The sequence below is a fragment of the Telopea speciosissima genome, chromosome 9 (assembly GCF_018873765.1).
Source record: "Telopea speciosissima isolate NSW1024214 ecotype Mountain lineage chromosome 9, Tspe_v1, whole genome shotgun sequence".
Taxonomy (NCBI): domain Eukaryota; kingdom Viridiplantae; phylum Streptophyta; class Magnoliopsida; order Proteales; family Proteaceae; genus Telopea; species Telopea speciosissima.
Window position 1 is genome coordinate 6,480,008 of NC_057924.1, and position 13,977 is coordinate 6,493,984.

The 13,977-nt window shown below is 40.2% G+C and overlaps 2 protein-coding genes across 2 annotated transcripts; both read left to right on the forward strand.

The window, feature by feature from the left end:
* The first annotated feature begins 474 nt into the window (after positions 1-474).
* LOC122639371 (L-ascorbate oxidase homolog) lies at positions 475-4,716 on the forward strand. The gene is made up of 8 exons (XM_043832207.1): positions 475-711; positions 816-925; positions 2,638-2,908; positions 3,129-3,231; positions 3,334-3,679; positions 3,772-4,140; positions 4,234-4,312; positions 4,443-4,716. The coding sequence occupies exons 1-8, from the start codon at positions 571-573 to the stop codon at positions 4,653-4,655; spliced, it is 1,632 nt and encodes a 543-aa protein (XP_043688142.1). The 5' UTR covers positions 475-570; the 3' UTR covers positions 4,656-4,716.
* Positions 4,717-6,439: 1,723 nt separating this feature from the next.
* LOC122640307 (glycine-rich protein 5-like) lies at positions 6,440-6,995 on the forward strand. Its single transcript, XM_043833464.1, has 2 exons — positions 6,440-6,770; positions 6,825-6,995. The coding sequence occupies exons 1-2, from the start codon at positions 6,440-6,442 to the stop codon at positions 6,992-6,994; spliced, it is 501 nt and encodes a 166-aa protein (XP_043689399.1). The 3' UTR covers position 6,995.
* The last annotated feature ends 6,982 nt before the right edge of the window (positions 6,996-13,977 follow it).

Here is a 13,977-nt window from a genome sequence, read left to right on the forward strand (position 1 = left end):
TGTGAAAGGTAAATTTTCAATTTTTATTTTCTTTCGTTCAAACAACCAAACGCAGGCTTAGACCTGATTGGCGGAATCGGATTGGCCGAAATTGGGATCAGCCGAATTCTTGAAAGTTGAAACCGTGCCTCGAAGATCACTTTCCAAATCGTAGAAGCAAAGAAATAAAAGTTTTTTTTCTTTATGGATTACTATACCATTTATAACTAACCATCCCATGAGGGTAACTTCGTAAATCTTCAATAGATTGGCTTGATAGACTTCAGTGTCACTCCCTCCCTCCCACTCGAGCATGTGTGTGTGTGTGTGCCTATGGGCGGCTTCCAGTTTATTAAAATTTAGACTGATAGCTCTCATAGGCTCCTACCGTCCTCTGCTTTCGAAACCCCGTTCCTCTGCATCAAGTATTCCATTATATTTGAGGCGTTCTCATCACCAACTTGAATCACGTTCAAGCCTTCATCGATCTCTCTGCAACTCGTACGATGGAGCCGTAAAAGAACTTTCCAGTAGATCTATCGTTCTATTTCAGCCTCATTCTTTAAGGAGTTCTTTTGAAGAGAAAAGATAATGGGAGATAACAGATTTTCCTGTTTTCTCTTCTTCTTCTTCCTCTTTCTTGCTTCTTGTGTTAATGGCGAAGATCCTTACAGATTTTTCACATGGACTGTGACTTACGGCGATATTTACCCGCTCGGAGTAAAACAACAGGTTTTTTCTTGTTTCATTGTTCTTTCTCGAACGAAAACTTAATTAGGTTCAGAAAAAATTCAGATTTTCCCTTACAAATTGAGGGGATTCCGGTAACAATGCAGGGGATCTTGATAAACGGTCAGTTTCCAGGGCCTCAGATCGAGTGTGTTACGAACGATAACTTGATTATTAGTGTCTTCAACAACTTGGATGAACCGTTCCTCATCTCTTGGTAAGTTTATATTATTAATCCTTCTCTGGTTCTCACTCACATCCTTTTGGATTGGATAAATCTGTAGAAATCTTTTATCTTTTTTGTTTCGCTTTTGCCTTTTTTGTATTTTTCCGCGGTAAGAGCTCTGCTCCGTGACTGAGATATTCCCAAATCGCAATCTCGAACAGAACGGGGTGACGGTTCAAAATATGGACCGTGGTCCCGGGTCCAATCCGGCTGGACCGGGGTATTGAGATTTCTCTGCAAATGACGGGAATCTGCCCACTTTCTGAAACTGTCCTTAAAGAGCATTCCTGTAGTATTAGTTGATAACTTGATAGGCAGATATGAAGGGTATATAATTGGGTTTGGGGGTATTATAGTAATTTCACTTTGGATGGCAGGGATATTCTTTTGCGAGAGAAATCTACTTTTACAGTGATTTTTTTTTTTGGTAAAGCTTTTACAGTAATTGGCAAGTTTGGGGATCACGGATCAATCATTCTACATTGGTATTGGTTTGCTTTCTGCGGCGGGACCATTTTCTTTTTTTGCCAAATCAGCTTTAGTACACATGCACCCACATGGCTATAGTGATAATGATTCAGGAACGCAGAAATTTTTTTTTGTTTCGTTTTGGTCGGTGTTCTAATTAGAATTGATGGATCTAATAAGAACACGGGAGAGGCTACCTACACGGAGATTGTGTAGTTTCATATCTTAAAGGAGGGGTATTATGGAAAAACACTAAAAAAAACACTAAAAATAGAGGATACATGAGACATTTTACAGGGGGTAGTGCTAAAGTAATCTGAGTCTTATGAGGGTTGCTTGCATGCAATTTTGAAATCATGCCCTCGTGATGCCAATGCCCGTGTTCTCATTGGGCCTGAACAAGGAGGGGCCATTCTCTCCACAAAAAATGCCAACCGTGAGATTACTTAGCATGCTTGTGATTTTTCAACTGGACTCTAAAATCATAGGAAGAGTGGTTCAAGCAAGGTTGTAAATCTCAGTTTCGATTGGTATTGATCAGGCCCAAAATCGAGATGTACCGGATACCTTGGGTTTCCTCTCAACGAAGCATGAAATTGAGACAATTCGGAGATTTTGGACAATTTCGACCAAGATTTAGTTTCATAGTTCTAAGTATTAGTTTCGTTAGAGATCAATATCAATATGATACTGATAAGTAGCGGTTGTATTGGTCAGAAAAATGGTTCATTTTTGAATTTATGCTCGATACAGCCCGAAATAGTACCGAAATAGCTGAATGGCACAAATTTATGGTCCATTTGGGCAATTTCTATGATATATTTGGATTGAGATTTTATATTTCAGTTTTGGTCAGGGTCGAAATCACAATCAAAACCGAAATCTTGTACCCTGCTTTTCCTAGAATTGAGATAAGTGTTACTACAGAAATTGAAATAAAATCAACTTAATTTTCATTTATAATCAATACTTCATGCTTTCGGATGGAATGCAATTCTAGGCTTCACTTGCTGCCAACCCCTCTTTTCTGTTAATATTTTGTCTAGAGATCTTATTATTTTCCCCGAAATACCACTGGGAAAAAATTTCAATTCCATGTGAAAAAAAAAATTGTCATTTTTACTTCTTTGCAAACAACCATATTTCACTTCAATTCATTTTTTTGAATGAATTATTTGATTTCACATTAGCCAAACGTGGCCTAAGTTTTACTCTGTGATACCATACTTCACCAGGAACGGTTTGCAGCAGAGGAGGAACTCATGGCAGGATGGAGTCTATGGTACCAACTGTCCTATTCCACCTGGAAAAAACTTCACTTATATTCTCCAGGCTAAGGATCAAATAGGCAGCTTCTTCTACTTCCCTTCACTTGCATTCCACAAGGCAGCAGGAGGCTTTGGTGGAATCAAGATCTTTAGCCGCCCAAGAATTCCTGTTCCTTTTCCTAACCCAGCTGGAGAGCATACAGTTCTGGCTGGTGACTGGTTCAAGAAAAACCATAGAGTAAGTAACAGTATAATTGGGTTCTTCTAAAGAATCATAATACATATAGTTACTGGTTTTAGTACAAAAGAGAGAAATCCATCGAGTTATTCGAATCGAATCGGTCGAATTGGCCAAGCCCGATCCCAATTCTTGCTGATTCATTTTGATCCCTTGTTGATTGTGCTTTGGATTGTTCTCTTTTCCTAAATACTGATATAAGCTTCCGTGTCATTAACAGGATTTGAAAGCAATCTTAGACACTGGGAATGATATGCCCTTTGCTGATGGACTTCTCATCAATGGCCGAGGTTGGAATGGATACACATTCAACGTTGATCAAGGTAATCATAAATCATGTTTTTCTACAACTCACAAGCTACCACTCACTGAAATTCCAAGTTGTTTTAGATGTATAGTCTAACTGTTCTATGTATATTGGGCAGGTAAGACATACAGGTTCAGGATTTCAAATGTGGGTCTTACCACATCCTTCAACTTCAGAATTCAGGGACACAAGTTGAAGCTGATAGAGGTGGAAGGGTCTCACACACTTCAGAACACCTACTCTTCCCTTGATATCCATCTGGGCCAGTCTTACTCTGTATTGGTTACTGCCGATCAGCCTGTACAGGATTACTACATTGCTGTTTCTTCACGTTTCACCAAACGAGTTCTCACAACTACAGCAATTCTCCATTACAGTAACTCAGTTAGAGGAGTTTCTGGTCCTCCTCCTGGTGGCCCAACAACTCAAATCGATTCGTCTCTCAACCAGGCCAGATCAATCCGGTACTCACCCATATTACATCGATCAATCAAGTCCTGCTTCTGCTAATTTTGATGTTCTTAATTTGATTGTCTCTGCATCTTTTGAAATACAGATGGAATTTGACTGCAAGTGGTCCAAGACCCAATCCTCAAGGCTCTTATCACTATGGATTGGTAAACCCCACCCGTACAATCAAGCTTGCCAATAATTGGAATATTGTTTATGGCAAGCCGAGGTATGCTGTCAATGGTGTCTCTTTCGTTCCTGCAGACACACCATTGAAACTAGCAGATTACTACAAGATCCCTGGCGTCTTCAATCTTGGAAGCATTCCCGATAAACATCCCGGTGACGGCAGATGTGACCTTAAGACTTCTGTCATGGCTGCAGATTTCAGGGCTTATGTTGAGATTGTGTTTGAGGATTGGACGGACACTGTACAATCATGGCACATTGATGGTTATTCCTTCTTTGTTGTCGGGTAAGGTTTTTAGGCAATAAAAAGATGGGTCATTCTTTCCTTCTTGTGGTTCATCTCGACTTCTGAAACCTTGGAGTTTTTCTGGATGAACAGAATGGGTCAAGGCCCGTGGTCGCCTGCGAGCAGACAAAGTTACAATTTGAGAGACACGGTTGCTCGTTCAACTACTCAGGTATGGAATAGATGGTTGGGAACCCATTCAAGATTAGACGAATCAGACGATTTTGATTAATCTATCAAACAGTGATGAATTTTGTGCTTGAGATGTTGATAAATTGGGTTCTTTTTTATTGGGAATGCAGGTATACCCAAATTCATGGACTGCAATATACATGGCTTTGGATAATGTGGGAATGTGGAATATAAGATCGGAGAATTGGGATCGACAATACCTGGGTCAGCAATTTTACCTTCGCGTCTACTCACCTTCAAATTCATGGAGAGATGAATATCCAATCCCGAAGAACGCTCTCCTCTGTGGTCGGGCAGCTGGTCGTAAAACTCGTCCTCTCTGATCCAGTAGATAAACCTGAGTTCCGTCACGAAGGGGTGACGGGTTAGTCAACATTGGGTCATTAGTTACTTCTATTCTATTACCCTGAAACCAAACCGAAAAGGGTTCGTTCAGTTTCGGGCTGAATCATTAGTTTAGATTGGTATGATTGGTTCGGGCCGAACTTTGATACTCTTTAACGAACCATTTTTACTTTAAGTATTGTCATGTGGCTGATCAGGTGAGGTCTAAATTTTTTCGGTCCAATAAACCCCTATGTTTGTTACTTACATAGTAAGTTTCAGCCCTATTTGAGTATACCAATTGATTAAACAAAGTTTTGGCAATTTTATGACTTTGAAAGAGTGCACAATAGTGTGGTTAGAGTATTGTAAACAAGCGTTCATGAACATGTATATAGGCATGAACAAAGGTAGACATTTACTTGATTTAGGCTATGACTTTGACACGTGAGTAACCCAGACTATGATCAAGTATGATCTCTCTATCAAATGGTCAAAATAGCCACATCAGCTATTCACATGCCAAAAGAAAAGTGGGGTATTATTATTATTATTATTATTAATTATTTTTAAAAAGAATGCTGCCTGGTAACGTGTAGCCTGGGCCCACACACAATCCCCCTGAAATGATCGCCCTGTCCTCTACAAAATGAAAAATCTATTTCATTGATAACCCTATGCATCCTCCCTCATTGGCCCACGCTGGTGCAGGATCCAAGCAAATGGTTAGCATTCTCTGCCTTCGAAAAAAAACAAAAATTAGTTAGTAGGGGACCAGAGGTCCAGAGGAAGAGATCCCTACATAATGGGCCTAACATGGGTACCATACGAGGTGGAGCCTTAGGACATCAACCGGGGCATTATTAATTGGGCGATAAGCTTGCGCTCTTCTTCCTCTACTTATCCTTGCACCAATCTCCTTATCTCCTTAATTTATTTGTTAATATGGATTTTAAAGTAAAAAAAAAGCTAAGCAACCTAACCTATCGAAGCGCATATATGATGACCATATCATTTCCTCTTCGTAATAAGCAAATAACATTATAGGGTTACCTCTGATTTGATTTGAAAGCCCAAGCCCAGTCCCAATCCATAGTCTAAGCTGAGGTCCATGATAGAATTTTGAATCGGGCTAAATATTTGGTCCACTTCCGGATCAAATCCAAGCCCATATTTGTAATGACATGAAAAGAAAGTGCAGAGATGACAACGGTCATAGGACTCATGGGTCATGAGTCATGACTACCGTACCATCACATGATCTCTCTTGCACCAACAACCAACCACCAACCATATGGTATATGACATAAATATGTTCCGAACAGAAGAGGGCAGCTGCTGTATCCGTCCGTATTGAGTTCACGATCAGAAAGCAAGTGAAAAGAGTCAGCTTTTAAGGAACAATTGATGAAATTCAGGTTAGTAGCTGTTCTAGGTCTTGACAGTTGACAGTTAAGAACTACCAGTAGAGCTGGACTGAGTTGGAGAAGAAAACCCAAAAGACTGAAAAGAGAGATCAAATTCATGAAATTTGAATACGAGGAAGAGTAGAGAGGAGTTGAGGTAGTTGGTCAGCTGTTTTCAGAGAAGGGCATTGCACTGCACAGCACAACACGGGTTACAGATGAGTACCATTAAAGTCCTTCTCAACCGTACGTCCCTTTCCCTCTCTCCTCGACATTCTATATAATTAAGCCGTCCCTCAGACCCCTCAACTTCTCATCACAAACTGATCACAACTTCATTCTTATTGGTAAGATAGATATTATACATCAAAGAAAGGATGACTAGAAAGCTGCTTCTCGTTTTGCTCTTTATTGGTGCCATTCTTTGCACCACTCATGCAAGGAACCTTGTGAAGCAACAGGGTTCCTTTGAGGAGGAGAAGACTTTCTTCCGTAGATATGGTGGTGGGTTAGGTGGCGGTGGTGGAGTTGGAGGTGGTGCTGGTGGTGGAGGTGCAGGTGGTGGACTGGGTGGTGGTTCAGGAGCTGGGCTTGGTGGAGGAACTGGACTTGGAGGTGGAGCCGGTGGAGGAGCAGGTGCAGGTGGTGGACTGGGTGGCGGTGCAGGAGCTGGGATTGGTGGAGGAGCTGGACTTGGAGGTGGCGCCGGTGGAGGTGCAGGTGGTGGCGCAGGAGCTGGGATTGGTGGAGGAGCTGGACTAGGAGGTGGCGTCGGTGGTGGTGCAGGAGCTGGGCTTGGTGGAGGAGCTGGACTTGGAGGTGGTGCTGGTGCCGGTGGTGGTGCTGGTGGTGGAGGAGCTGGACTTGGAGGTGGTGCTGGTGCCGGTGGTGGTGCTGGTGGTGGAGGAGGTGTAGGTGGTGGACTCCCTTGAGCACTCCAAAACAAAGCTGTCTCTTGTGTTAAACCATAACTCGTTTCCGTCTATTTTCCTCTCACAAAATAATCATCGATGTACCATGTAGTAATAATGTTGTTCTTAGATGTGGCTTACGTGTGACGTGTCCTTCCATTATTTATTACAAATGTGCTTTTGGACATTTCGGTTTAAACTCTAAAGTAGGACTGTAAATAATGGATAACTGAAAATCAAAATTCGCATCTATATCCTTTTAGGGATATCCGTATTCATCTAGAGATATCCGAAAAAAAAAATTTCGAATACACCTCTACCATGCCACTACTACTACCACCACCACCACTCCCTTCTTGGCCCCACCATAGTCTCGGCCATTGATTGGCATCAAAGGTTAGGCCATCCCTCTGCCCAGCGCTTGTAGCAGGTTTTCCCTCGGTCCTTGATTCGTTCTACTGATGTTTCTTCTCTGTGTGATGTGTGCTGTTGTTCCAAATCGCATAGGCTGCCTTTTTCTACTTCTTCTTCTACTTGCAATGCTCCATTAGAGCTCATACATAGCGATGTCTGGGGTCCAGCCCCTGTAGTTTCCTTTGATAAATTCAGATATTATGTGTCATTCATTGATGATTTTACACACTATTGCTGGATTTACCCTTTGTGTAATAAATCTGATTTACTGGCAGTGTTAACTCGTTTTAAAGCACTTGTTGAAAATTATTTCCAGCGCTCAATCAAAAATTTTCAATCTGATGGGGAGGGGGAGTTCTGTAAGCTTGATCCCTATCTTAGTGCTCATGGGATCTCTCACAGATTCTCTTGTCCACATACTCAAGAGCAAAATGGCAAGGTTGAGCGTAAGCATCGCCACATCGTTGAATCTGCTCTATCTCTGCTTCACCAAGCAGGTTTACCTGATGTATTTTGGTCTGTGGCCTTTCAAACCAGTGTCTATCTTATGAATAGAGTTTCCCTCTCAACCTTGGGTGGTATCTCTCTCTCTTGAGTCCCTCTTTGGCACTAAGCCGGAGTACAACACCCTGCGTGTCTTCGGCTGCTTGTGCTATCCATGGCTGCGGCCTTATGCCAAGCACAAGCTTTCTCCTCGATCTAGACCTTGTATCTTTATTGGATACTCCCCATCTCACAAAGGGTATCGATGTTTTGATCCTCTTAACTTCTCGCATATTCGTGTCTCGCCATGTAGTATTTGATGAACAGGTGTTCCCTTATGCTACTATGGTGTCCTCCAGGCCACCACCCATTTCTATATCTTCTTGGCTTTTCTCTGTTCCACCGGTTATTCTTCCTTGCTCTTCCACGGACTCTTCTGAGATGCTTACTAATGGTCATGCTCCTGTTGGGCCTGCTACTGACGGATTTGTATTTGGATCATATAGCCCTATGATTGATGATGGGCCTGCTGGGCCTCAGTCCATTAATGAGCCTATAGCCACCGTTGACACAAATCCATTAATAAACGAGGGCACCACAACCACGTTTGACCCGCTTCAAACTGTTGACACTGTTGGCCCTGCTGCCACTGTTGATCCAGGCCCACCTGTGGCCCAGCGACATCATATGATAACTCGTTCATCCACGGGCTCTCTTAAGCCTTGTCGCAGACTCAATCTGGTTGCCACAGATTCGGATGATGTTGTACCTACTTGTTATAGTCAGGCCTGTAAACTCCAGCATTGGCGCAAGGCCATGGAAGAAGAATTCAATGCATTACTTAAAAATGGTACTTGGATTCTGGTTCCTCATTCCCCATCGCAAAACATTATTGGGTGTAAATGGGTGTTTCGGGTTAAGCGTAATCCGGATGGCACTGTTGCTCGATACAAAGGCCGCTTAGTAGCTAAAGGTTTTAATCAACGCCCAGGCTTTGATTTTGGTGGGACTTTTAGTCCTGTTGTGAAGCCAACTACGATTCGGCTTGTGCTTTCTCTAGCCGTTACACATCACTGGCCCATTCGCCAGTTGGACGTCTCAAATGCCTTTTTGCATGGTGATCTCACTAAATCCGTGTATATGACACAACCACCTGGCTTTGTGGATCCATGTCAGCCTGATCATGTATGTCTTCTCTAGCACACTTTCACTTGGGTAGGGTACAACCCTCTCTGATGGCACACTCTATCGCAAGACAGTTGGGAGCCTACAATACTTGGCTATTACTAGACCTGATATTGGTTTCGTGGTAAACTGTGTTGCACAGTTTATGCATGCGCCGACAGATGTACATTGGTCTGCTGTAAAAAGAATCCTTCGTTATCTTTGTGGAACTTGGGCCCATGGCTTGTTTTTTGGCACCAAATCTACAATCTCTTTGTCAGCCTATTCCGACGCTGACTGGGCCGGTTGTCCTGATGATCGGCATTCAACCACTGGCTACAGTATATTTTTTGGCTCGCATCTCATCTCGTGGGTATCTTGCAAGCAGCGTACCGTTTCTCGATTTTCCACAGAGGCTGAATATCGAGCTGTGGCAACTACAGTCATTGAACTGGTCTAGCTATGTTCTTTACTTGGGGAGCTTGATGTATCTCTCTAGACTCCACCTACTCTTTGGTCTGACAATGTAGGTGCGACTTGTCTCACGGCTAATTCAATTTTCCACTCCAGGACGAAACATATTGAGATAGACCATCACTATGTTCGTGAGCTTGTGGCCCACAAACGTCTCAATGTTTGGTATGTGTCCACAGTGGATCAGGTGGCCGATATCCTCACCAAGAGTCTCCCACGTACTTGCTACCTTTCTCTATGGACCAAGCTTGGGGTCGTGGACCCGCTTTGCTTGCGGGGGCGTGTAAAGGAGAAGGGTTCTATAAGTTAGACTAGTTATGTGTAACTGTCAATAAGTCCAAAATCTTCTAGATGTGTGTACATTCAATTATTGTACAAGCCTATATATACTGTAATACTTGATTAATAAAATCATGCGAAATATATTTCATAACACCAACACCCTCCCAAAGAAATATAAAGAATATATTCTCAGAAATTGAACTATCAAATGAATTTTTTACTCTTGAAATATTTTAGATTAATGCAAAAATTTTTAATCTGAAACATTTAAAAAAAAAAATAAAAAAATCATAATGAAGCAATTCACTTCATTCCCCATAACGCTAGGAAAAATTACCCTTACACACATTATACACATAATATATGAATTTAATTACTCCAATTCTTAAGTGTATAACCACTACTCTTAGAATTTACTCATTATGGTCAATCCAAACCAATCCCTATATATCCAATGATCAAACTTGTCAAATCACTCTTTCATATAACAAAATTAACCATGCCCGTCCAGAAAGTTCTCTTAACCCAGAAACTTTTTGTTTTTTATTGGGTTAATTTGGTTTTTTTTTTTCTTTCAATTTTAACCTATTTTGAAACACCGTTGAAAGACTTTTCGTAAAATTGTGTTATAATTGCTAACAAACACTTTTGGCAACACGATAAGCAAACAGTATCTCTTTCTCTTTATTAAAAAAGTAAGCCCAATTGTTTGACGCATTGGACAAAAATATGGGCCAAGTCTTGTTTCTCTCTTTATAAAAGGCGAGCGTGTTTATCCACGAAGAATCATTTTAAATAATCTGTATGTGTGACAAAACTACTTATGGCTTTTGGCAAAGCCATGCACAACCACACACACACTCTCTCTCTCTCTCTCTGTCCCAATTACTCTTTACAAAAGATAAGGAAAGTGTGGTTTTCCAGTAAAAGAGTGTCATGATCACCATAAAATACTTTAGTGGGCATTCGTCATATGCATATGTCAATGAGTATTCGTCATATGCAGATGTCTATTAATATTTTGAAGTGCATTAATTATTGCTGTTCTTTCTCTTGTAATCCAATGGTCACCATTCCGTGAAAGAGAAATGTGAAATGGAGACATTTGAGGTCAAGGTCAGGGACCTCATCTAAGCGCAACTACGTGATTCACGTCTTTTGTAATCCAATCTACGTCTCCATTCAGAGAAAGAAATGATTCTCTGTCAAAAATAGAGAATTTTTTTTTATGTAAAAAAAAATAGAGATAGAGACATTTTAGGTCAAGGTCAAGGTCCTCATTAAAGCTCAACATCGTGATTCCCTAGTCCTTGCTCTTTTTATTCGGTTTTGTTGCGGTGCGATTTACATTTTGATAAAGTGAAAATCAAAATCGAATTGAATAAGAATCAATCAAAATCAGAATTATTTTGCATATAGTTCGATTTTATCGATTTTTATTCAATTTTTTTTATCCGATTCATAATCAGTTTACATACGGCTTGTGTAGTGTCGGTTTTAAGAAACAATAGTGAAGACAAGCTTTTCAAGGCCTATGTGATTTTTTTTAAAAAAAAATCTCATCTTCACTCGTTCTTTTCCTTTTCTATTCTTTATTTTTCCATTTTTTTTCTTCTCCACTCTCACATTCTCACATGATAACAAATTATTTCTTCTATTAGAAAGTAGGGTTTTGTTAATCCATTTTAACATTATCCAGCATTTTCAATTCATACATGAACAAATATAATATATAGTTAATCAAAGATGTTTTACTTATTTTATGTTTCAAGTATAATGTAATAATTATGTTTTTCAAATTAATTATTATGTTCTTAATTAATCCAATTGATACATGAGCTAGTATTTGAGTAAGAGGTACCTGTTTCTATTCGATTTTTCCAGGTATCGGACTCGGGATCGGTCAAAATCATCCTAGACCGGCCAAAAATGACAAAAATTCAGGCTTTATGGGGCTGGTTATTGTATCCATAAAAAATATTAAAAAAATAAAAAACAATTCTAAAAAAACGATAATCACTATTTTTTCAACTTCCCTAATCCCTAATTTTTTGTTGAGCTTATCTAATCCCTATTTTTGTATTGAGCTTATTTTTTTCACCTCCTCAACCATATCTACTATTAGGCCTGTAAATGGAATGGATTCGGCTCGAATACGGATCGGATGTGATCAAATCCGAATATTCCCTGATCGAATATAGATACATCTAAACAGATTCAGATGCGAATCAAATTTGGATTTTCAGCCAGCCGTTTACATCTTTGCCTTGTGTAACCTGGACCTTTCTCCCCCTAGCAGATTCAATTCACTCGCAATCCATATCTCTTAGAACATGATTCTCTTTTCCTCATATTCTAGAACCTGCTGAAATCTTAAAACATCCTCAAGATCATTATTTACTTAATTTTTTTATTATTAAGTATTCAGATATTTTTTTTTCGGACGGGTCTTAACGGAGTATTCGGATTTTTTTCAGATATCTCTGAATGAATAACGATGTCCCTAAATGAATATGCATGCGGATCGAATTCCAATTTCTAGTTATCGATCCATTTATAGCCTTGCCTACTACCGCCATTATCTAAAAGAAATCCAATTTTAATTCCTAAAAAAATGGTAAGGTCCCCCCGTAAGATCTCTCCCTTTTATCTCGCGCATTTGAAGCTCCCAAATCTCCAAATCAGGGAGTGAAAGGCTAGGACGAAGAAGAATTGGAAAACTTGGGTTTTAAAACCCTAACTACCTTAAGCAGATCTAAGTTTAAATGGAATGAAATATTCTCTTACTCGATTCCCCATTCAGAAACGGTAAGATCCCTCCCCCCCCCCCCCTCTTTTTCTTGTAGATTTGAGTCTCCCAAATCTGTGAACCACGATTTGAAAGGCTTTGGATGAAGAACGAAGGTAGAAATATAGGCTTTAAACCCTTCTCTTGAAGTCATGCGTATTGGATCAGATTGCCTGATTCGAACGGGTTATTTGATCCAGTTACCGATTCACAAAATTAAACTTGGTCAGGATCGCTCTAATATTGGGATCAACTACGACCGATACCGATTCGAGATTATGAACCATGGATGGGGGACAAAGACCCGATTTTATATTTTGTTATATAGCCATAACTATGAATTATTTAATAATAGTTTTTTTAATATTTGTATATTCCCTTAAAGAATGGATCCTTAATTCTAAGCATCACTATATCTAATGAAGTATATGCTTCACTATTTTGTCATTTGGTAGTACATGTATAGGTCTATGTGATAGAGGACCCCGCATACATCTCAATAGGCAAATTTTAGTCTAAAGTAAATAAGGAAAGTTGCTCAAACTCAAATTCAATATTTTAGTAAAATTATCAAAATGCTATCACGAAAATATAAACATGACATCTTTTATAATTTTAGCTACCTCCTCTACTCATTTTAAACTGAAATTATACCAATGAGATTCTTGTCCGGTCCTCTATCACATGGACTAACTATCTTCATGTTACCACACATACACAAAGAAAAACAAAAAAGATTTTGATCTCCACACACTGATACTAATCCAACGGCCAGCATCTACTTAAAACCCTAATGACAAGTTTTCACACTGCACCACACTGAAGTGAGTCGTTGATCTGAACCACACTGCACATGAATTAGCTAGTACTGTTGGTCCACCTGATTCAGTGGTGCGTGGGTGACTGAAACCGATCCTGTACATGCATCATCATCAGTTACGCACGCATGCAATTCTGATAATATGAGTTTGATGAGGATTTGCATTCCCTAGGACCTCTACTCGGAGTTGGAATCTTCTCCCCATCTCCATGCTTTAATTTCTTGCTACTCGGACTCGAAAGCCTCAGAATTCCAATCTTGTATACTCCGCCTTCATAGACTCGCTCCACTTGGAAGTAACCTTCCACATTCATCTCGTGTTGACCTGTCATCCTTCCCATTATATCATAATACCTCAACCTCGTCGCTACAACCACATAAAATTCTTCCCCAATCGAGTTCTTTAATTTCCCCTCCAATTCTTTATTTTCTTCCCAATTAATCGTCACGTTCGGATAGTATTCCTCTTCCTTGTTATGGTACCCTTGATGGAACCCATCTGCCAAAGCATTCCCAACAGCCACGACGGTGTAGTTGCCGGATCCGCCGCTGTAGCTGCTGGAGCTGCTGTAGCTACTA